This window comes from Mauremys mutica, chromosome 5 (genome assembly GCF_020497125.1).
Source record: "Mauremys mutica isolate MM-2020 ecotype Southern chromosome 5, ASM2049712v1, whole genome shotgun sequence".
NCBI classification, from domain to species: domain Eukaryota; kingdom Metazoa; phylum Chordata; order Testudines; family Geoemydidae; genus Mauremys; species Mauremys mutica.
In genome coordinates this window covers 56,049,754-56,071,115 of record NC_059076.1, presented here as the reverse complement: position 1 = coordinate 56,071,115, position 21,362 = coordinate 56,049,754, and the positions used below count along the sequence as shown (strand labels likewise).

At 43.3% G+C, this 21,362-nt stretch overlaps 1 protein-coding gene across 6 annotated transcripts in view; it reads left to right on the top strand.

Annotated features, from left to right (window-relative positions):
- Window positions 1-7,317: 7,317 nt before the first annotated feature.
- Window positions 7,318-21,362, top strand: part of CLGN (calmegin) — a 63,972-nt gene continuing 49,927 nt past the window's right edge. For 4 of the 6 annotated variants that reach the window (XM_045019626.1, XM_045019627.1, XM_045019629.1 and 1 more), the window contains exons 1-2: window positions 7,370-7,519; window positions 21,178-21,348. In XM_045019626.1, the coding sequence (XP_044875561.1) occupies window positions 7,436-7,519; window positions 21,178-21,348 (255 nt within the window). In that variant the 5' untranslated portion in view covers window positions 7,370-7,435. Of the gene's footprint in view, window positions 7,520-7,545; window positions 7,764-21,177; window positions 21,349-21,362 lie in introns of those variants that run through there. The other 2 variants (XM_045019630.1, XM_045019632.1) reach the window with 2 other exon arrangements.

Genomic DNA, 21,362 nt, shown 5'->3' with positions numbered 1-21,362 from the left:
GAACGGCGATTCTGGGCCCGGGAAACAAGCACGGACTGGTGGGACCGCATAGTGCTGCAGGTCTGGGATGAATCACAGTGGCTGCGAAACTTCAGGATGCGTAAGGGCACTTTCCTTGAACTCTGTGACTTGCTGTCCCCTGCCCTGAAGCGCCAGGACACCCGGATGCGAGCAGCCCTGAGTGTGCAGAAGCGAGTGGCCATAGCCCTCTGGAAACTTGCAACGCCAGACAGCTACCGGTCAGTAGCGAACCACTTTGGCGTGGGCAAATCTACCGTAGGGCTTGCTGTGATTCAAGTAGCCCACGCAATCGTTGAGCAACTGCTCTCAAAGGTAGTGACCCTAGGAAACGTCCAGGTCGTCAGAGATGGCTTCGCCGCGATGGGATTCCCAAACTGCGGTGGGGCTATAGATGGGACTCACATCCCTATCCTGGCACCGGCCCACCAGGCCAGCGAGTACATTAACCGAAAGGGCTACTTTTCTATGGTGCTGCAAGCACTGGTGGACCATAGGGGACGTTTTACCAACATCTTCGTTGGGTGGGCGCGTGTGTTCAGGAACTCTGGTCTGTTTAGACGCCTCCAGGCAGGAACTTTCTTCCCGGACCACAAAGAAACGGTTGAGGATGTGCAGATGCCTACAGTGATCCTCGGGGACCCAGCCTACCCGCTAATGCCCTGGCTCATGAAGCCCTATACAGGCGCCTTGGACAGAGAGAAGGAACTCTTCAACTACCGGCTGAGCAAGTGCAGAATGGTGGTGGAGTGTGCTTTCGGACGTCTCAAGGGGAGATGGCGGAGCTTACTGACTCGCTCGGACATCAGCGAAAAGAATATCCCCGTAGTTATTGCTGCTTGCTGTGTGCTCCACAATCTCTGTGAGAGCAATGGCGAGACCTTTTTGTCCGGATGGGAGGTTGAGGCAAATCGCCTGGCTGCAGTTTACGCTCAGCCAGACACCCGTGCCGAGAGAATATCCCAGCGGGAAGCGCTGTGTATCCGGGAGGCTTTGAAAGCTAGTTTCCTCGGAGAGCAGGGTAACCTTTGACTCTCCACTTGCTTTCAATAGAAAGTGACCCTGGGCCTGTGTCTGTATGTGTCGATTTCGATCTGCGGTTACATACCCCGTTCTCCAAGTTTCCCCCACTTCCAAAGCACGTTTTAAATACAATTAATTGTTACACTCATTATTAATAAATCTTTGTTTTACTTTGCATTTCTGTTCAGTTGTTGAAACATGGACGCATACTGTGCTGGGCACGGTGTGCACTGATGTACAGACCGCTTGTTCCATAGAGGAATGACATCCTCCTGCTCCTACATAGGTCTCTGGGGTGGGGGACGGTTGCAAGTGGTTGTGCATCAAGGGGAGGGATTGCAGGAAGGGGTGGGTTTGCAGGAAGGGGCGAGTGGTGCCTTCTTTGGATAGGGGTTTGGATGATGGCAGTGGGCTGCGGGTTTGGGCGTAGGAAGGGGTGAGGGGTGTGGGGGAAGGGTGAGTATCTGTCCGTGGATGAGGGCTCTTGCTGGGGCTCAGGGCAGCGGAGAGGCTCGTTGCTACGGTGGAAGTGCATGGTAAGGGCAGCGTGCCTTAACATTAAGGGGGTGGCAGGTGCTAGGACCCTGGACAAGCATACACATCACAGAATGACCCGGGGCAGCATACACCACACAGAGTGACCCTGGTGCCTACTGATTGCAGTGTGTGTGTGCCCTGCAGTTGATCATGCCCCCAAGTCTGTACCCTGGTAATGTAGGCTATACCGTGCAATTATAAATCCCCCCCCCCCATACACAAAAAAATCCTCTGACACGAAAGACGTGACCGAAACAGTGAATAACAGCAAACAGCTTTTAATAATCTAATACACAGTGGGGGGATGAAACTTGGATTTGGGACTGGGTGAGCCTGTAAGGGAAGCACTTCTACAAATTTATAGCGTGAGAGGTGTGTGGTACATTAGCACTATGCAGTGGTGCAGTGACAGTTCTCACGGCCCCTACCGCCCCTCCGTCTTGTACTTTTGGGTGAGGGGGGGGCAGGACTTCTTGGCGGGGGAGGGCGGTTGCAGATACACTGCAGGGGGGCTCTGTCCTCCTGCCTGCGGTCCTGCAGAACATTAACAAGGCGCCGGAGCATGTCCGTTTGCTCCCTCATTAGCCCAAGCAGCGTTTGAGTCGCCTGCTGGTCTTCCTGCCGCCACCTATCCTCCCGTTCGATGTGTGTGCGATGCTGTTGACATAGGGTCTCCCTCCATTGTCTCTGCTCTGCCGCCTCGGCTCTGGAGCAGGCCATCAGTTCCGCGAACATCTCGTCCCTAGTCTTTTTCTTTCGCCGCCTAATCTGCGCCAGCCTCTGCGAGGGGGATGCCGGGGCAGTCCGGGAAAGAGCCGAAGCTGTGTGATGGGAAAAGTAAGTGATTTCCTTGAACAGATACATGTTTGCGAACAGTGAACACAGTCTAGTCAGTTTCTCTGAACAAGACCATACAGGGCAACAAGTCTCACGAGATCTCGGGACAAGTTCGAGATTTCGGAATACGCTCTCATTGGCTGCGGCATTGCACAGGAGAGCGGACAAGCGGGGAGAGACAGCTGAATCCGTCTAGCAGACAGTCCTGGTAAGCCTTACAGTACATTCTGCTTATCAGTTAATGGATAGCTGTGCCCTCCCGCTAAAGGCAATCTGGAAATCATATACTCTGACCCTTTTCCAGCCACTCCCGCCAGTGCACGGGAAAGATCAATGTATGCTTTTCCTATGTGGCCTACAACACGTGGCTGTTAAGCGAGGGTCATTGTTATGCAAAGTAAAAGTCAACCATTCACAACAGTAACAATACACTAATTGCCCTATTTAGATGCAGCATTTCATGAACGAGATCACCCTGATGCGGGTCCCTCGGAGTCACAAAGAGCGGATGCTAAGGGAAGCCCTGCAGAGACCAGGACCATATGCGGCCATGCTTGTAGAGGCGATGATTCCCATCTACATAAGGATGTCCTGGCGCGGAAGAGTGTGCTTCCACGGAGCACCCAACAAGGCACCTCTCCCCAGGAACCTCCTGCGGAGGCTTTTCGAGGACCTAAACGAGACCTTTCTTGAATTGTCCCTGGAGGATTATTGTTCAATCCCTATATGTGTGGACCTACTTTTCATATAGTTTTTCATTGAAAATTTTATATATAGTATTTCTATTTTTTATACCTGTTTTATAAAAAATAAATGTTTACATGTTTCTAGCACTTACCGCCTGATCCTTCCCCTGATTCAGAGTCCGGGTTAACGGCCGGGGAGGGTTGGTAGGGGATCTCTGTGAGGGTGATGAAGAGATCCTGGCTGTCAGGGAAAGCGGTTTTGTGTTCGCTGTCGCCTGCGCCGTCCTCCACAGACCCTTCCTCATCTTCCACATCGGCGAACATCGAGGAGGAACTGTCCAGGTTCACTATGCCATCCACTGAGTCCACGGTCACTGGTGGGGCAGTGGTGGCAGACCCACCTAGAATGGCATGCAGTGCCTCGTAGAAGCGGCATGTCTGGGGCTGGGCTCCGGAGCGTCCGTTTGCCGCTCTGACTTTTTGGTAGCCTTGTCTCAGGTCCTTGATTTTCACGGGGCACTGCATTGCATCCCGGCTGTATCCTTTCTCTATCATTGCTTTGGAGACCTTCTCGAAGGTCTTTGCATTCTGCTTGCTGGAGCGCAGCTCCGACAGCACAGACTCCTCGCCCCACACACCAATCAGATCCAGGACTTCCCAGTCTGTCCATGCTGGGGACCTCTTTCTATTCTTGGATTGGCCGGACTCCTCTGCTGGAGAGCTCTGCATCGTTGCAGGTGCTGCGGAGCTCGCCCCGATGTCCAGCCAGGACGTCAGATTCAAAGTGCCCAGACAGGAAAATGAATTCAAATTTTCCCGGGTCATTTCCTGTGTGGCTGGTCAGAGAATCCAAGCTCGGACTGCTGTCCAGAGCGTCAACAGAGTGGTGCACTGTGGGATAGCTCCCGGAGCTACTAAGTTCGATTTGCATCCACACCTAGCCTAATTCGAGCTAGCCATGTCGAATTTAGCGTTACTCCACCTGCCAGGGTGGAGTACCAAATTCGAACTAAAGAGCCCTCTAGTTCGAATTAAATGGCTTCCTGGTGTGGACGGTTGAGCGGTTAGTTCGAATTAACGCTGCTAAATTCGAATTAAAGTCCTAGTGTAGACCAGGCCTTAGCTTCTCATCTCCTGACATGGAATTTTTCTGGAAATCTCCTTGGAAAAATTTCAGGACAACTATTTTTTTCAATTTTTTTTTTCAGGAAGGGATTTCTGTTTTCCATCAACTCAACTATGTCTCAATATGATGGAATGTAACCTTTGAATTCTAGAGCTTCTTCATAAACTGCCTCTTCCCCCAAGAGCATGCCCTTAACCACTAGCTCATAGTCCTATATACCAAGATACCTAAACAATCTTAACTATGCTGTATAGTGACACAATACAATAGCCTACAGTATTTAAGGCATTTTAATATTTGTGAACCCAGATTAGTTTTTAAAAAATTAAAGACATTCTCCTATGTTTTTCCTTGTGGCATCACCACTGGGCAATATTAAGGTTGTGCCATAATTGTGGATTTCTTACCTTAACATTTTGGTATGTAATCTTAACTCTGAATTTTCCCAGGTTTATAATGCTTGGCTTTGGGTTCATTACTGTTTCAAGTACCACATGCTGGGTAAAAACATGTTTCTAAAACTAAACTCTTTATTAAAAGAACTATTACAGAGTTGCTACAACTGCAGCTATCAAAACCATATGCATACAGCGTGAAGCTTCCCTCCTGAAAACTGTGCTCCTCCCAAGTTCCACGAAGATTGCTACAATTTCAACACTTCTGCAGTGATTTTTATCCTTAAGTTATTGAAACACTCTCCATCATAACCCCATTTTAATTTTCTTTAATTTGGTCCGGAAATGTCTTTAGTTTAACATTTTATTATGAGTTTTATAGACAAACATGCCCAAGATGGTCTATAGCTATAAAATCTTCAAAGAGCAGTGACAATGGGTCAAGTAACCTACCAGTGAGAACTCTGGAAAACATGTCCTGCGTCTCTCATGCAGTTGAGTAACTGCAACACTCCCTCACCAGCATCAACTTCCTGAACCCATAATCAGCTTCAGTTATGACAGCTATATATGAGAAACTCACAGATCACCAGTTAACTTCACAGATCCAGTAACCACACCAAGAAATCAGTTATCTGCAGGTGCCAGGCCTTCAGATACCACAGAATAAACTCCAAGGAGAAAGTCTGGAATACACACCTTAACACACCTGAAACCCACCTCTATCAAACAAGGACACTCCACCAGAAAGTAGACTGCATCATGTAAGGGGCCACCTAAATACCCCAGGAGAATCTACTTCATACAAGAAAAAAAACAAACCTCTGACCAGATGCCCCTAGTTGTCACTTATCACCCCATCCTTGAACCTCTCTAAGGAATCACTAAACAAGTACAACTGATGGAAACCACATCTTGGAAGAAATCTTTCCTGAACCCCCCCCCTCTTCTAGTCTTCAAACAGCTCCCCAACATCATTGTCAGAAGGTCCCCATACACCAACTCAAAGCAGCACCAGACCCAGCCAGAACAATTGATGCAAACCTGCAGACATTGCTTCACTGTTATAATCCTAACAACACAGCTTTCAAAATCCATGCCTGTTAGCACATCTCATGTCATCCAGTGTGTAAATGCCCCAATAACAACTATGTAGATGAAATGAGACATTTGCTATGCTCTTGAATGAACTCACACAGAAAAATAAGACAAAAACAAAATATCACCTACGAGTGAACACTTTTCATAAAACCATCACTCCAAATCTGACATTTTTGTCCTTGCTCTGAAATGAAACTCGCATAACACCATCAAAAGACAAGCCTGGAAACTTAAATTCATAACTCTACTAGACACCAAAAATCATGGATTTAATAAAGATGCTGGATTTATGGCTCATTACCACAATCTGTAATCCACTCATTCTCCTTGGTCCTCCTTGCTGCCCATTTCCTATTAAATGTCTTGGGCAACATATGTTAATTCCTTACCTGTTCCACTTTGTATTTAGCTCTGAATACCTTTCCCAGACCAGAAGAGCTCTGTATAACTCAAAAGTTTGTCTCTTTCACCAACAGAAGCTGGTCCAGGAAAAGATACGTCACCCACCTTGTCTCATTATAACCAATAAAGTTGTTGCACAAAAAAATAGCTGTAGAGGATGGTGAGTGGTTGCTTTATTTCTATCACAATGTCCCCTCTAAACTGCCTTAGCCTATTTGATCACATCAATCAGATACAACAATAATTAATATTAGTTTTAATTACAACCTCTTCTTTCAAATATAACCTACCCATCAGATTTCGGTTGATTTTAACTCTATGGCAAGTTAGACAAGTCTGTGTTTGTTCAGACTGATCTTACAAATGGAACATTGTAAAGACTGCCAGATGCTAAAGATCTCAAAGAACCCAGCAGTTTGTAATTCTTCTGCAGCTCAGAGGCAAATGGATTTTCTAGTACATTTTCAGGAATCCAGTCTCCAGTGCACACGCTGTAAGTGTAGGGAGGACAGGTTGTATTTTCCATGCATAGAAGGCTGAATCCCTGCTATTGGAACAGCCTTAACTATAGAGCCAGAGCCATGGCAAGTGCTGACACTTTGTGCTGGGTGAAGTGTGTCAAGCCATGGGACTGAGCTCAGGGCCTCTTCCTTGCCCTGGCTAGGAAGTGGGGCTGCAGCAAACTGGTAACTGTTTCCCAGCTCCCACATGGGGACTGGCCACTAAATCTGGCACCATAGGCTGAGCAGTTCTTCTTCACACAGTCAACTCCTTGTTGGAACTCCTTGCCTGAGGCGGTTGTGAAGGCTAGGCCTATAACAGGGTTTAAAAGAGAACTAGATACATTCATGGAGGTTAAGTCCATAAATGGCTATTAGCCAGGATGGGTAAGGACTAGGTGTCCCTAGCCTCTGTTTGTCAGAGGGTGGAGATGGATGGCAGGAGCGAGATCACTTGATCATTACCTGTTAGGCTCACTCCCTCCAGGGCACTGGCTACTGTCAGCAGACAGGATACTGGCCTAGCTGGACCTTTAGTCTGACCCAGTATGGCCAGTCTTATGTACCTGTGTACGCAGGGCCACGAGCAGTGCCCTGGGGGCTGATTGTGATTGGCCTAACCAGCACGTGCTGGGCGCTGCGGACTGAGCCGTGATTGGCTCGGACAGGGAGTATGCAGCCAGGGAGTTGCGCGGACATGGTCCCGAGTTGTGATTCGCTCGATCTGTTCCGAGCGTGCGCGGGGATTGGCTCGGGCTGCGCGGCAACACCTGCTCTTCAGCGCCGGCATCCCTTGGAGGGCAGTAACGCATGCGCAGTTCAAGGTGGGTGATGCGCTGGGTGACACCGCCTGGTTTTACCGGAGAGAGGCAGACGGGACCATCTATCTTGCCGGTAATTGTCTTCCCGGGCGCGGCTAAACGTCTCCGAGCCACGCTGGGCGAGCTGCTTCCGGTCTCGTTCGCTCTGTAGTGGCTTGGGGCTAGGAGCGTCACCGCGCGGGACCGGAGTGGAGCCGTGCCCGGGTCTCGCTCCGCAGTCTGCGGGCGAGTGGCGGCGCTGGGGAAGCTGCTCCCTGGAGCAACCGTCAGTGGGAGGCGGCCCTCAGGCAGGGGCTGCGCGGAGGCAGTCGGGAGAGGTGACTGCTCTCCTGCCGACCCTCCCCCACCCTGCCGGTGACCCTTCGGCATGCGGGTGGGGCCGTTATTTTACCGTTAGAATGTCAATGGTATGAGGATTCCAAGCGCCAGCTGAGGGCGGAGCGCGTTCCCTGCTGGCCACGGGGTTCCCCGGCAACGCGCTCAGTCTTGTGCCCCCTCCGTTCAGCGTAGTAGCTCTAACCTCCAAGCTGACGCCTGATTTCGTTCGAACTGCCCCGACAGAGCGCGCCCTGCCCTCCTCGGCAGCGCCTGCCCGCCTCTCCCTAGAGCTGCTCTGCGACCTAGTGGGACCAGCCAGAGAAAACAACAGCAATTAGCTCCGTATGGGGGCGGGGGATGGACAGCAGCAGCTTTATAGCTAGGGCGGGTATAAAAATAAGCAGGCCCCCTAATTATCTGCCTTACAGGGAAAGTTGTAGCTAATTGTACCTAACTGGCTGGTTTCTGTTGGTTAGGGTCAGTCAGACTCTGGGACTCTGGTTTTAGCTGCTCTTGTGCATGTGCTGCAGTCAGATCTCTGGGGGAAGGTTGCACTACCTTGGAATGTGCCCTCCTTAAGGACAGGGTGATGGGTCTTTGTCACCATGTAGACCCTGGATTTGTGGGGTGTGTTACATGGGCCGGATAGAGCGTCTTGATTCTGAACATGTGCTTGCCTTGATTTGTGTGTAGCTTTAAACACAGATATCTATCTAGAATATATCTTTAAAATCTTACTTGTTAGCTGCACTAAATCTGTTCTTGTTACAGTTACACTGAGGAAGCTCTCGTGTAATATTTTGGGGTTCAACCCATCCCAGTAAGGAGTTGTCACTCCCTGTCCTATAATCCTGGGTGTCTTAAATATTCTGCTGCTTGTGGCTCAGAGCTCAGATGCCACCAGCCCACAGACAAGCACGTGGTTTGGTAACTGTGTGTGCTGTAAAGCCCTGATTCAGTGCTCTGACCCCAGCAGCCTGTCTGCAACACCACAGCCCCACCCTTGCCTCCACCAGCCTTAGTCACTACTTGGAGGAGGACCCCAACTCCTGAATTTCCTCAAAACTGTCTGCCATGAAGAGTCCAGTCCTCTCCTGGAATACTCAGGGAACTAAAGTCCATTGCTCCTGTAAAAGACACAAGCATAGTTTATTATTTTAACTGGAGCTAACAATCACTTCAATTCAAACACAGCACAGAGTTGTATTGTAATAAAAATAAACCAAAGGTTAAGTGATACTAATTATAACAGACTGAAAGTAGCATGGGTTACAAACAAAAGTAAAAATACGCTTTCTAATGCCCAAGACCTAACTTAACAAGCTACAGACTTAGCTCAAGGTAGCTTTCTCATCAATTGTTCTTTCTCCAGCATAGTTGCCACACAAAGTAATAAACATCAAGGGTGAAATTCTGACCTTAATGAAGTCGATGGACCAGGATTTCACCCCAGGTAGCTTCTTTTTGGTCAAATCCACAGCATGATCTGCTTAGTCTTTGGGAGGGAGAGCTAAGCCTTAAAGCTAACCTCTTTCTCTCTTCCTTGCTGTTTACTTGAAGGAACCTATCCCTTTTCCTTTCCAAGCAAAGCCGCCACCTGTACTAACTTTCCTTTTCCCCTTAAAAGAACTTCTAGACAGTATTTTCTTGGCAACTGGCAATCAGTATAACATTCTTTTACGTGTATCTAATGAACATCAGTAATTTGGGGTGACCTGATATTAAAATAGTTTTGGCTTTACATTTTGGGTTTCATTTTAATTTCTTTGTCTTTGCAACTGTATTTTCAGCTTGATATAATTGGGAAGTCCAGAATTGGAGCTTGCTTGTTATAGAAAACATCAAGTATATTTTTCCATCAAACTTTATTCAGTTAATATCCCTTCTCTGAATCTCTCTACTGGCTTTCCATATCCCTCGCAGTAAATTTGAACTTCTTGCACTAATCTTCAGGGCCCTGCATAACTCTGCCACTTTCTTCTTATCCAGACTTGTCTCTTATTACATCACCCCTATTTACTTCATTCCACCAAAGATACTAACTCTGATGCCCTGTTTCTTAGTATTCCACCACTGTGTCAACACTCAGTTGCTTCTATGTCCCTCCCTTAGATCTGGAATTCCCTTCCTGAGCTGGATCCAGTTCTTCTGCAATGCCTGCAAGAGACTAGCTGAATAAGTCACCTATTTTTGTATTTGTCTGAGCGGGTTTTTTTTGTCTGTCTTATGTTGTGCACTAGTCCTGCTGAATAATTGCATAATCATATGGATGATGCCTCTGTTCTTCCTCTTTTCCCTATGGTTCTCCCTGGCTGTCTTGCTTTTCAGTTTGGCTAATACACCTCTACCTCGATATAACGCAACCAGATATAACACGAATTCGGATGTAACATGGTAAAGCAGTGCTCCGGGGGACGATGCTGCACACTCCAGTGGATCAAAGCAAGTTCGATGTAACGTGGTTTCACCTATAACATGGTAAAAAAAATTTGGCTCCCGAGGACAGTGTTGTATCGAGGTAGAGGTGTATCAGACACTAGTTTGTAAACTCCTTGCAGTAGAGATTACATTTCTTTTGCTGTGAGGTGCCAAACATTCTATTGTGTGCTGTAGTCTCTTTTCCTAAGGTTATTATACAAGTGTAGTAATATTGCTGGAGAGAGAGGTAGCATATGCAACAGTTCATTAAGCTTGTTGCATGTGGAAAGGGCAGGCTTCTGTATGATTAGCATTGGGGATATCTCCTTTCATTTGCTTAGAGGAAATCTTTTTTTTGTTTACAGTGATGACTAATTCTTATAAAGCATACTGGAACAATGTATAAGGCTAAAGTATTTCTCACCATTCTCAGTAATAGGATTGTGTCATTCCCACTCTGGAGTCAGCTGGAACAGAACAGAACATTGTCTTGAATGAAAGTTCTGCCACTGCTCTCTTAGAAGCTTCCCCCGGGTTTTCTGGCCGATTTAGGCCTTACCTGTATCACTTTTCTCCACAAGATTTAATCTTTTGGGCAGATGGATAGGACTTACCTATAGAAATTACAAAGAAAACCATAATTTCAAGTTCTTCTAGCATCAGACTTGTCAGTGCACTGTGGTTGACAGGAATACAGAAATGAGGTTAAATCTCTTATAAATCTGTGGAGCAGTCTTGGATTTTCTAGATGTATGTTCTTTGTGTTACAGAGACTCTTCCTCAGTGATTTGGTTTGATACATCTTGGGTGCTACTGCAATCTACATATATTGTATACAGCTGCAAAACCCCCTCCCCCAAAACTCCAAAAGACATCTAAAAAACCAATCACATCTCATAAACAATTGAGAAGCCATGAATGGAACTCTTCTTCCCACCATACCTCCCACAGATGACATATGGGGACTTCAGGTAAAAGATGGGTATAGGAGATTACTGTTAATCTGTTCTCAGCAGAACTCCCATTAATGACTAGCATACAGGGGTTGGGGATGCAGAAGGCAAGCACTGTAATGTCTTGGAGGCTTTACAGAACAAACTTTGGTTTGTTAAAGTGGTTAAATGAGTTTATATTACCCAGATCAGACCAGTTTCTTTGCCGTTGTATCTTAATCCCTGGATACTGTTGAAGACCTCTCTTCTATTAGTACACTCTTACTTATTGGTTGGGTAATCCAACGATTATATGATGACATTAGGAGCCATTACCACCCAGAGCAGTCTCTATCGTTAAGTAGAGTTATCAAGATGTTTTTGAAATTCCTCTTAACTTTTTCTTCCATCTCCACTCCTAAAAAGAGAAGAGTAGGCAGAAAATCTAAGAGTGGTAAAAATAACATCACTTTTCCCTCATGGTCTCTTTACCTTCAACAGAAAAAGGAGATCTTTGTGGATCTGGACTGGAATAGTCTGAGGAGGTGCCTCACAACAGTCTTTTTCTCTTTTTTTATAAAACCCTACTTTTGAAGTTGTCTTGAAACAATTTCCTTACCTGTAACTCTTTTATTTCTTGTAATAAAGAGGGTCTGGATGATACTTATGATTTATTCCTGCTCATACCACCTTAGTGGAGGCAGTTTAGGCTGTAGAATTTTTCATCTCTCCGGTAGTACTACAGTCTCTCCACAGGAAATGACTTCCAAAACTGAAACTACATAAAACATAATACCTTTATAGATTATGGAAGTCTTAATTCTATATTATATATGTGGAAAATCTGCAAATCAGTGGATATCCTCCATTATGAGAAATAGAAATTGCAAGAAATCTTCTGTTTCTCATACATGGGCATGTGCCGGTCTGGATGCTACCTATGGGAATTAGCAAGAAGATACATTCCCTGGAAGGGAAGAAATATCAAATATAAGTTTAAAAATAAAGTTCTCAAATTTTTTTATAACCTTAATTTTATTTGCTTGCTTCATTTATATCAAATGAAACTAAAAGAACCAAAGACTTCTCAACTAAGGAAGGAATATCACTCTTGTGGTGTTTGAAGGAATTGCAAATATTATTGAACAAAGCCCTGTAAGTACCTACATCGGTGTGATCCAGGGACCCCTTGATGCCAGCTAGCAGTGGCCATAAGGGGTACATAAGGGTTTACAGAGATCCCCTGGCTCAGGTATTTATATAATGGTTTGGCAGGCAAGGTCTCTAATAAGAGCCAGTAACTTAAATTTTGCAATGATTGTCAACCAATATGTTTGGATGATATTTGAGTAATTTATTTATAATTTAAACTGTGTTCATAAGGTATGTAACTTAAAACAGGTTGTGATAAATGGAGGTGGGGTAGCTCCCTTTTATGGACACCCAGCCAGTTAGCTTTAAAGTCCCTCTTGGTGGCTGTTCTCTGCTTGCTTTACCTGTACAGGGTTTTAAAAAGTCCCCCAAGTAAAAGAAAGGGAGTGGGCACCTGACCAAAAGAGCCAATGGGGAGGGCTAGAACTTTTAAAATGGGGGGGAGGGGGAACTTTCTGTTCTGGATATGTAAATAATCAGGAAATGTCTAGGAAGATGTGATTAGGGTTATTTCTTTTATTTCTTACTGGCTTGTAGACTCCTCTGTGCTAATCCCAGATGCCCTTGTTTTCCTTGTAACCTTTAAGCTGAACTCGAGAGCTATCTTGATGCTTAAATTCTGTAATTGTTCTCTTAAGATCTAGCAAAAAACCTAAGTTCCAAGTGTCTTTCCTTTCTTTTGGGGTTTAATAAAATTTACCCTTTTTAAAGAACCAGATTGGATTTTTATGTCCCCAAGACATTTGTGCATGTTTAATTAGCTGGTGGCAACAGCTGATCTCCTTCCCCCTCCCCCTCCCTCAGCCCTTCCTGGGAAAGCAGGGGTGGTGGGGTGAAAGGGCTTGAGGGTACCCCACAGGAAGGAATTACCAAGTGTTCCTTCCTGGGCTCTCAAAAGGAGGGAGGTTTGTACTTGAGCAGTGGCAGCATCTACCTGTCGAAGGTCAGAGAGAAGCTGTGACCTTTTGGAGTTTAATACCAGCCTGGAGTGGCCAATATTAATTTTAAGAATCCTTGCAGGCCCCCACTTTCTGCATTTGAAGTGCCAGAGTGGGGAATCAGCCTTGACACAAGTCATCAGGAAGCAGGCAGGGGGCAGTAAACTCTCTAACTGGTCACTTTACGTTGTGAGACACACTATACATCTGTCTTAGGGAGCCTAGTGCTAATGGAAAAAATTGTGAACTCACATAAGAGGAGATCTGTGGGGAGATACTACAGCAGTGGGCATCTGGTTTATAACTAAAGACAATGGATTTTTTGGGTATAAACTGTGGTGCAAAGTGAGGAGACAAGCTGTGTGTGTGTGTGTGTGTTTCATGAGGGGGAAGGATCACAGTGTTCCTGGCTGAAAAACATTGAGCAATACTGTAAAACAGTAACTAGATAAGTCTAGGTTCTAGAATGTATGTTATGATTTTATTTTGTGTAACCATTTGTTTCCAGTATTTCTATTTGTTGTCTTTGAAATCTCTCCTTAGTTAATCTTGTTTTCCCTAACACATAAACAGAGTGGTCAACTGAAGGGAAAATAAGCTACTACTTTGGAAGCAGTGGACCTGGGGGATACTTGGGGATTGGAGTGTGCCTATCACTAACCTGTAGAGAACGAGTGGGGCTTGTGTAGCTCTGGAGAGGAGTACTTGTGTTCCCTGTGGTTGATGGGTTTGGGGTGCTGGCCCTCAGCAGGCACAGATTAGGCTCCTTCATGCTAAGGACAGGTGGTAGCAAGGTGCCTTGCAATCTTGGGTACCCCCAGGAAGCTTCACCCTGGGGAACAAAAACCTTTAATAATGGGGATTCCACAACCTCCTTAGATAACCTGTTCTAGTGCCTAACTAGCATTATAGTTAGAAAATTTTCCTATTTACTCAATCTCCCTTGCTGCAGATGAAGAAGGAATCAGTGTATCCTGCCCTCAATGGACATGGAGAACAATTAATCAGCATCCTCTTCACAACAGCCTTTAACACATTTGAAGATTGCTATCTGGTCTCTTTCCCCCCTCCCCCCTCATCTACTTTACTCAGGTTTTAAAAAATGGGTATATTTAGTCTTTTTCTTCATGCTCCTCAGGGGCGGGGGAGTACGGATGTCTCTCTCTTTCTCCCTCCAATTTGTCCACATCTTTCTCAAAGCATGATGCTCAAAACTGGACATATTACTCCAGATGCAGCCTCACCAGTGCCAAGTAGAGCAGAACAATTACCTCCCTTGTCTTACAGGTGACGTTCCTGTTAATACAGCCTGGAATCCTTCCCCTTTTGCAACCACTTTATAGTAACTTTGTTTAGACCAAGTTTTCCTAGTTTGGTTATGAGGCTGTCATGAGGGACTGTCAAGATGTATCGCGTCTGCTACTTTCCCCCATCCAGTAGGGAAATTACACTGTTAAAGAAGGAAATTAGGTTGGTTTGGCATGATTTGTTTTTGACAAATCCATGTTGGCTATTCCAGATCACCCTATTGTCCTCTAGGTGCTTACAATTTGTTTAATTTGTTCCAGTATGTTCTGAGGCATCAAAATTAAGCGGCCAGGTCTCTAATTCCCCAGGTGCTCTGTTCCTCTTTTTAAAGATAGGTTCTATGTTTGCCCTTCTCCAGTCCTCTGGGACTTTACCTGTCCTCCAAGAGTTCTCGAAGATAATTGCTAATGGTTCAGTGATTGCTTCAGCTAGTTCCTTACGTACCCTAGGGTGAATTTCATCAGGCCCTGCTGACTTGAGGGCATATAACTTGTCTTAAATATTCTTTAACCTGTTCTTTACCTATTCTGGCTTGTGTTCCTTCTCCATTGTTGCTCTTATTAATTGTTAAGCATCTAATCACAATTAACCTTTTAGTGACGCAAAACAGTAATTAAAACACCTTAGCCTCTTTGGTGTCCTTTGTTAGCCCTTCTTCCCCACTAATAATGGATCAACTCTCTCCTTTGTCTCTCTTACTCCAAATGTATTAGAATCTTTTTGTCTCTTACTAGATGCAACTCATTCTGTGCCTTAGAGTTTCTGATTTTGTCGCTACATGATCGTGCTGTTCTTTTGTACTTATTGTTAACAGTTTGTCCCTGTGTCCACTTTTCATAGGATTCTTTTTTTATTTTTCTGGTCAGGTTAAAAAAAAACCCACCCCATGCACCCATATTGGCCTCTGCTATCCTTTCTATCTTACCTTTGCATTGGGATAGCTTGCTGCGGTTTGTGCCTTTTTAATATTGTTTTGCTGAGAAACTGTAAGGCCTCCTGAATTCTTTTCTGTTAAATGTTCTTCCTATGGGATCTTGCCTACCAGTTCTCTTTGAATTTGTTAGTCTGCTTTTTTTGAGGTCAGCTCTTCTGCTGCTGCTCACTTATTCCCTTTCTTACTGTTTCATGATCACTTTCACCCAAGTTGCCTTCCAACTTGAACTTTCCCAAATCCTTATCTGTGGTCTGGTTATAGACCATTTCAGAGATTTTAATAGAAACTGAACCAGTTGGTGATTGAGTAATGTCCCTAGATCATATTTACTGCTCTCTATTCAAACCCTGCTATGCATTTTGCTTGTGGGCTTTCCTCTCTTAATAAGTCTATTGTACTTATTCCTCAAACATTAATTCACCTTCTCAAAACTTATGTGAGGTGGGGGGGTGCCATTATCCCTGGTTTTATAGATGGGGATTTGAGGCACGCATATTAAAGCTAGAAGTATCCACAGACTTTGGGTGCCCATGTTGAGCTGCCTAGGACCTGATTTTTTTTTTCCAGAGTACTTAACGTGATAGAGTTGTGCTTGAATAGGAGGAATTGCACTCATTTACTACAGTCTCAGCTGTAAGCACACAGCACTTCTGCAAATCAGACCCCTAAGTTTCAAGTTGGGCATCCAGAAAATAACAAACACACAATTATTGACCATATCTGAAAAGTTTAGTTTAAGTGATTTGCTTAGCATTACATAGGAACTCTGGCAGAGGCAGGGATAGAATCCAGGTTTACAGGGCAGTTTTCAGCTATCTCAACCACGAGGCCCTCCAATCCCTCTTCTTTTCCGCAGTCCACTGTCTCAGTAAGTACACACCTTCCAACCAGGGTGAATTTCACTTGAATCTAATTGATTTAAATCACTAGTCAGGGAGACTCGATTTCTGGATTTCTACATTAAAAGTGCATTCTTATTGGTTGTTATAACCTTAATACATATTCTTCACAACTCAGATAGATGTAGCTTTCAGTTTAGAAGGTACACACTATACATTTTTTAAAGTGATTTATTTTGAAAACTTTTTCTGATATAGCTGTAAAACTAATCTGAAACGAATTACTGTTTGATTATTTCATTTTACCAAGGTAATTGAAGCAGATATTTATGAAGTCATTGGGAGGTGAGCTATCTCCAATTCAACAGTTTAATCATTACTATTTGGAGGATTTTCTTGCCATGCTGTATTAGGAGGAGAACATCACCAGACAGACATTTTTATGTATTTTTGGATTTTTTTCTTCAACAGCAAACATATAATAGTTTAACAAAACAAGCATTTGAATTTAGTTAACCTGATTTAAAAAAAAGTTTAGTTTCTGTTAAAATTGTTTAAGTAAAATAGTTAAATATTAAAAAAAAAAAATCAAATTGACTAGGTCAACAAGAGAAACTGAAAATAATGGCTTCTGCAGCGAACTCAGTCGTCTTCACCTTCGTTTTCCTGTTTGTTCATAATCTGGAAAAGAAAAACAAGCTTTCCTGGTTTTTCAGGTCCCAAACGATTTCTCAATTTGGAATAAATTAGTCCAAAGGAAGAAAATATTCTTTCTACACCAGCAGAAGAAGCTACTCCTGTTAGAAGTGAGATTATCAAGTTCATCAGTCTCTGAATCCAAGTGCTTAAGTGACTTCCACCAGTTCATTGGTGTGACTTTCTTTAAAACATGAGCAAACATATATTTCTTGAATGGTTCACCTTTAGCTCTGAAGTTTATTATAATTGGCATTATGGAGGGATGATTGCCGGAAGTTCTCTTCTTCAGCAGTTAAGGTTTGACCCAGTACCGAGTATTGAGAATATTTGCAAGAAAATGAGCTGGAGATAGTACTTGTCCCATTCATTTTTTTAATGCTTGTAATTTAACTCTCTCATTGCATATTTTTCTCTCTTCAAGATCTCAATCAGTTCCTTCCAGATTTCAACAGCATCAGCAATAAAACAGCTATTTCCCTGCATTTTGTTCAAGGCTACAGAAATAGGCTTCAGAGTACTCAGCATGTGTTCAACATTTCTTTTAAGCCCAGTGTTGAGAACTTTGGCTGTGACAGTGCCATTTATTTTTTTTTCACGATTTTGTTCACAAACTGTCAGCAGATTAGGCCAGTTCTTGATATAGTGCTCAAAACAGTCCACTACTGAGTTACACAAGATGTGCAATGGGAGAGTTAGCTTGGTTCCTCCCACTTTTTTTCAGAACAGCTACTGCAAAGTGAGTGTTACAGAAGTATTTGTCAATTTCAACATTAGCCTTTATTTCTGGAACACTGAAGTCTTTGGCTAGGAGGTGCACCAAATGAGCACTGCAACCATATGTTATTAACTTGACTCTCTCTTCTAAATTTCTTCTCATCTTGGATACATTTGCAGCATTGTCTGAGACCAAGCTGCGTACCAGACAGTTGAATCTTTTATTTTTTTTCTCTCCAGTTTGTTATAGTTTTTTCTGCTGCTACATCAGGAAATGCGCGCACACAGAATACTTACAAGTATCAATTGTTTCTGTAAGGAAGACGTTCCCTTTTTCTGTTGTCATACAAACACATAGAATAGGATCATTATGGATGTTGCTCCACCCATCAAGACTCAGGTTAACAATTTCACCCTCTAGACCTTTTGCACACTGCTCAATTTCTCTTTCATACGTTTTATTCCGCAATTTGCCTGCGACATCTGCTCTGTTGGGTGGACTGTATCCTGGTCTTAATGACTGAACCATGTTAACAAAGTGTCAGTTCTCAATCATAAAGAAAGGAGAGTTGCATAAACAAACCAGGCATTTTTTTTCATCAATTACCATTTTTTTGTAATCTGCTGGTTCTTATCACAAACTTATCTGTGGTTATTTCTGGATGATTTTTTTTTTTCTTTTTGCTACAGGTGACATACTGTGGCTATGTGACGTACATGATGTGACTGAAAATTATCATTGGCAGATAACTCAAAATATAGAAAATGATGGTGATCTAGAAGGTGGATAGTCTTCAGAATCCTGTATGTTGGGGATGGATTCTCCTAAGCAAAATAAGTCAGTGCAGTTATTTAATTATTATTACCATACTGCTCATTTAGTATTCCTCATTGCATTCATTGACACTCAATACTACTTTAAAGGTGAATTTGTAAAAGGAAGATCTGCTTATTTCAGCTATTCATTTATCACAACTGTGTCTAAAATGATAGTACCATAGAGTAACAACTATATTTTTTGCTCATACATGAGTTTTCAAGAAGGAAGACAGGCAGGCCTTAAGAAAGAAGTATGAAATAAAAGTTTACCTACTTGATGATCCTGCATGTTCATACATGTTCCTTTTATCATCTTCAACACAGCTTCCTCCTGAGAAGAAACACTTCTCATGGTGTTGTTTCATTCGGGCAACCAGGCCTTGCATTTCTTTGTTGCACTGTTTGCATTTTGCACGTATGCCTGTCTTAGCCACAGGTAGAGGAACTTCATTAAAATATTCCCAAAGTAGGTCTCTTATGGCCTGTTGCCATTTATAGGTTTTCCCTTCTAGTAAGAGAATGCAGTGGAAGATCTCAAATCAATGAAGGCTACACTCAGAAAGACCTCAAGACTTATGGAATATGCTGCTCAAATGGTTTCCCTTTTGTTTCTACTGCTTGTCCCTCCCTTCTCACATTTATCTCCAGAGTTTTCTCCTTGTTCAGATCTATTCCATCCCCAACAATCTTCTGCTCATTGAACTTTTTGAAACTTTCCACTTTTAGAGAGAGGTAAGGGATTGACTCTGTGTACACAAATTTGAAGAGGGACAATAAGGTTGAGATCTGTTGTTTCTCACCTCTATATCTTATTTTAAAAACATTTTTGCTGTTAACAAGCATGTTATCTCTGGAGACACAAATCCAGAGTCTGAGAACTGCAAAACTAAGCATCTCTGATGGTATCTTCTAGACTGAGCATTGTGTCCCGTTGGGTAAATAGAAAGATTAACCTAAATCTATACAGAAGCCCCTGGAACCCAATAAGATTGGGTCCCTAATCCATGAACTGTTGGAACTCATTTACAAAACTTTTCTTAAACATTACATGAATATATTGTCTCATACTATAGAATTAGAATTTATAATCCCTATTCCATGATGAGTTGCATTATAGCTCAAAGATATCTTTAGATTTTTTTTTCCACAAAAAGCATTTTATCAAAAACTCCAATTTAAATTAAAAAAAATAATTGATTTTTATCTGCCCTGGAAGGTAAGGGGAACTTCTGCTGAGATGGCAGAAGATTCTGTTGAGGTGTGGGGTGGTTAATGGTATAAACCGACTCACTGTTTAGGAGACTGATCAACATCAATGAGTGTGGGTCGGAGGTATTAATTTTGGAGTGAAGGGTGGTGTCTGTGGGTCCAAGCTGAAGATACCTAACAAGCTGGAGATGGACCAGGAGCTTGAAGCACTAACACATTTTGATCTGGTGAGTAGACTTGGTCCTTGGGCTAATGAGTGCTGGAAGAGAAGGATTAACAAGTGGATTTTTAGAATTTGGAGCAATTGCCAGTGGAGAGGCTTTTTAAAATGAGGTATAAGATGGATAAGAATTGGAGATAATGCTAAGGAGACTTTTTTTGTTTGTTTTTGTCTCTGATTATGAATCGCAGACCCAGCTACTGAACTGTGAAGAGAAAGTTACTTTGAGTAGATTATCAGAAAATGATCATCTCGTTAATAGAGATGTAAACTTTTGTGTTTTCCATCCAAACTATCATTATAATGAAAGGTTAGAGAACACCATAGGAGAAGACACAAATGGACAGTTTCTTATTCAGTGATAGCTGAAGATTCCCAAAGTGGAGTTTGTTTTTGTTTCTTTTGTTATGGTCAGTTTTCTGATATGGTAGGTCAAAGGAGGGGGTTTTGTGTGTGTGTGTGTTTTTGTGTTTAGGAGTAAAAGGAGGAAAGCTAACACATTCTTTTGTGAGTAGCCCAGAAGGCTTTAAGAGTAGCTATGGTGTGGCATCTTGTTGGACAGAGGCTGGACATGGGCCTTGTGGACATGTGCAGTGAAGGCAGTACCCCAAAACTAGCTTTAGCAAGTGTTGAAATACGTTTTTAAATCTTGCTGAGGCAGTCGATGGATATTCTCAAACACCAGTACACTAGAGTGAAACTCTGCAGTCGTCTGTACAATAGAAAAGTTGCCTAACACCAGCCAAGATGGCCTCCATCTGAGAGGTATCTATAAAGTAATCATAGATGTGTAGGACTTGGAGGGACTTCAAGAGGTCATCTGGTCCATTTTCCCTGTGTTGAGGCAGGATTATGTATACCTAGAACATCCGTGGCACACATTTATCTAATCTGTTCTTAAAAACCTCCAGTAATGGGGATAAGTGTATCTTGGATGCACCAGTTATATCTGATGTTCCTTGGATGGAACAGGAAGAGAGAACCTGTTCCACTGTCATACAGTTGCTACCTTTTAACTCCATTGTACAATTTAATTATTTTAATCAGAATGCTTTCTTGAGGGTTATCAAAACTGTTGAGCTTTTGGAAAAAATGCAAACAACAAAATGCATATTCAGTCTTTGTCCCATATTATCTTTAAATGTCTTTTCTCCTGTAGCTCTTCCTGCAAATAACTGTTAATGAAGTAAACTATATTTTTGCAGTGACAATTTACTTATTAATTCTGCAGATAAACAGTATGCAAGTACAGTGGGATTGGCTGTATTTGGGTGTCTTGTTAATCATCTCAGTAACTGCAGAAATTCATGATGAAGAAATCCAGGATGAGGATGTTGAGGTGGAGGATTTTGACAAAAACTCACAAGAAACTGATATTGACAAAGGCAGCTCTTCTCTAGAGGTAAGGTTATTGTT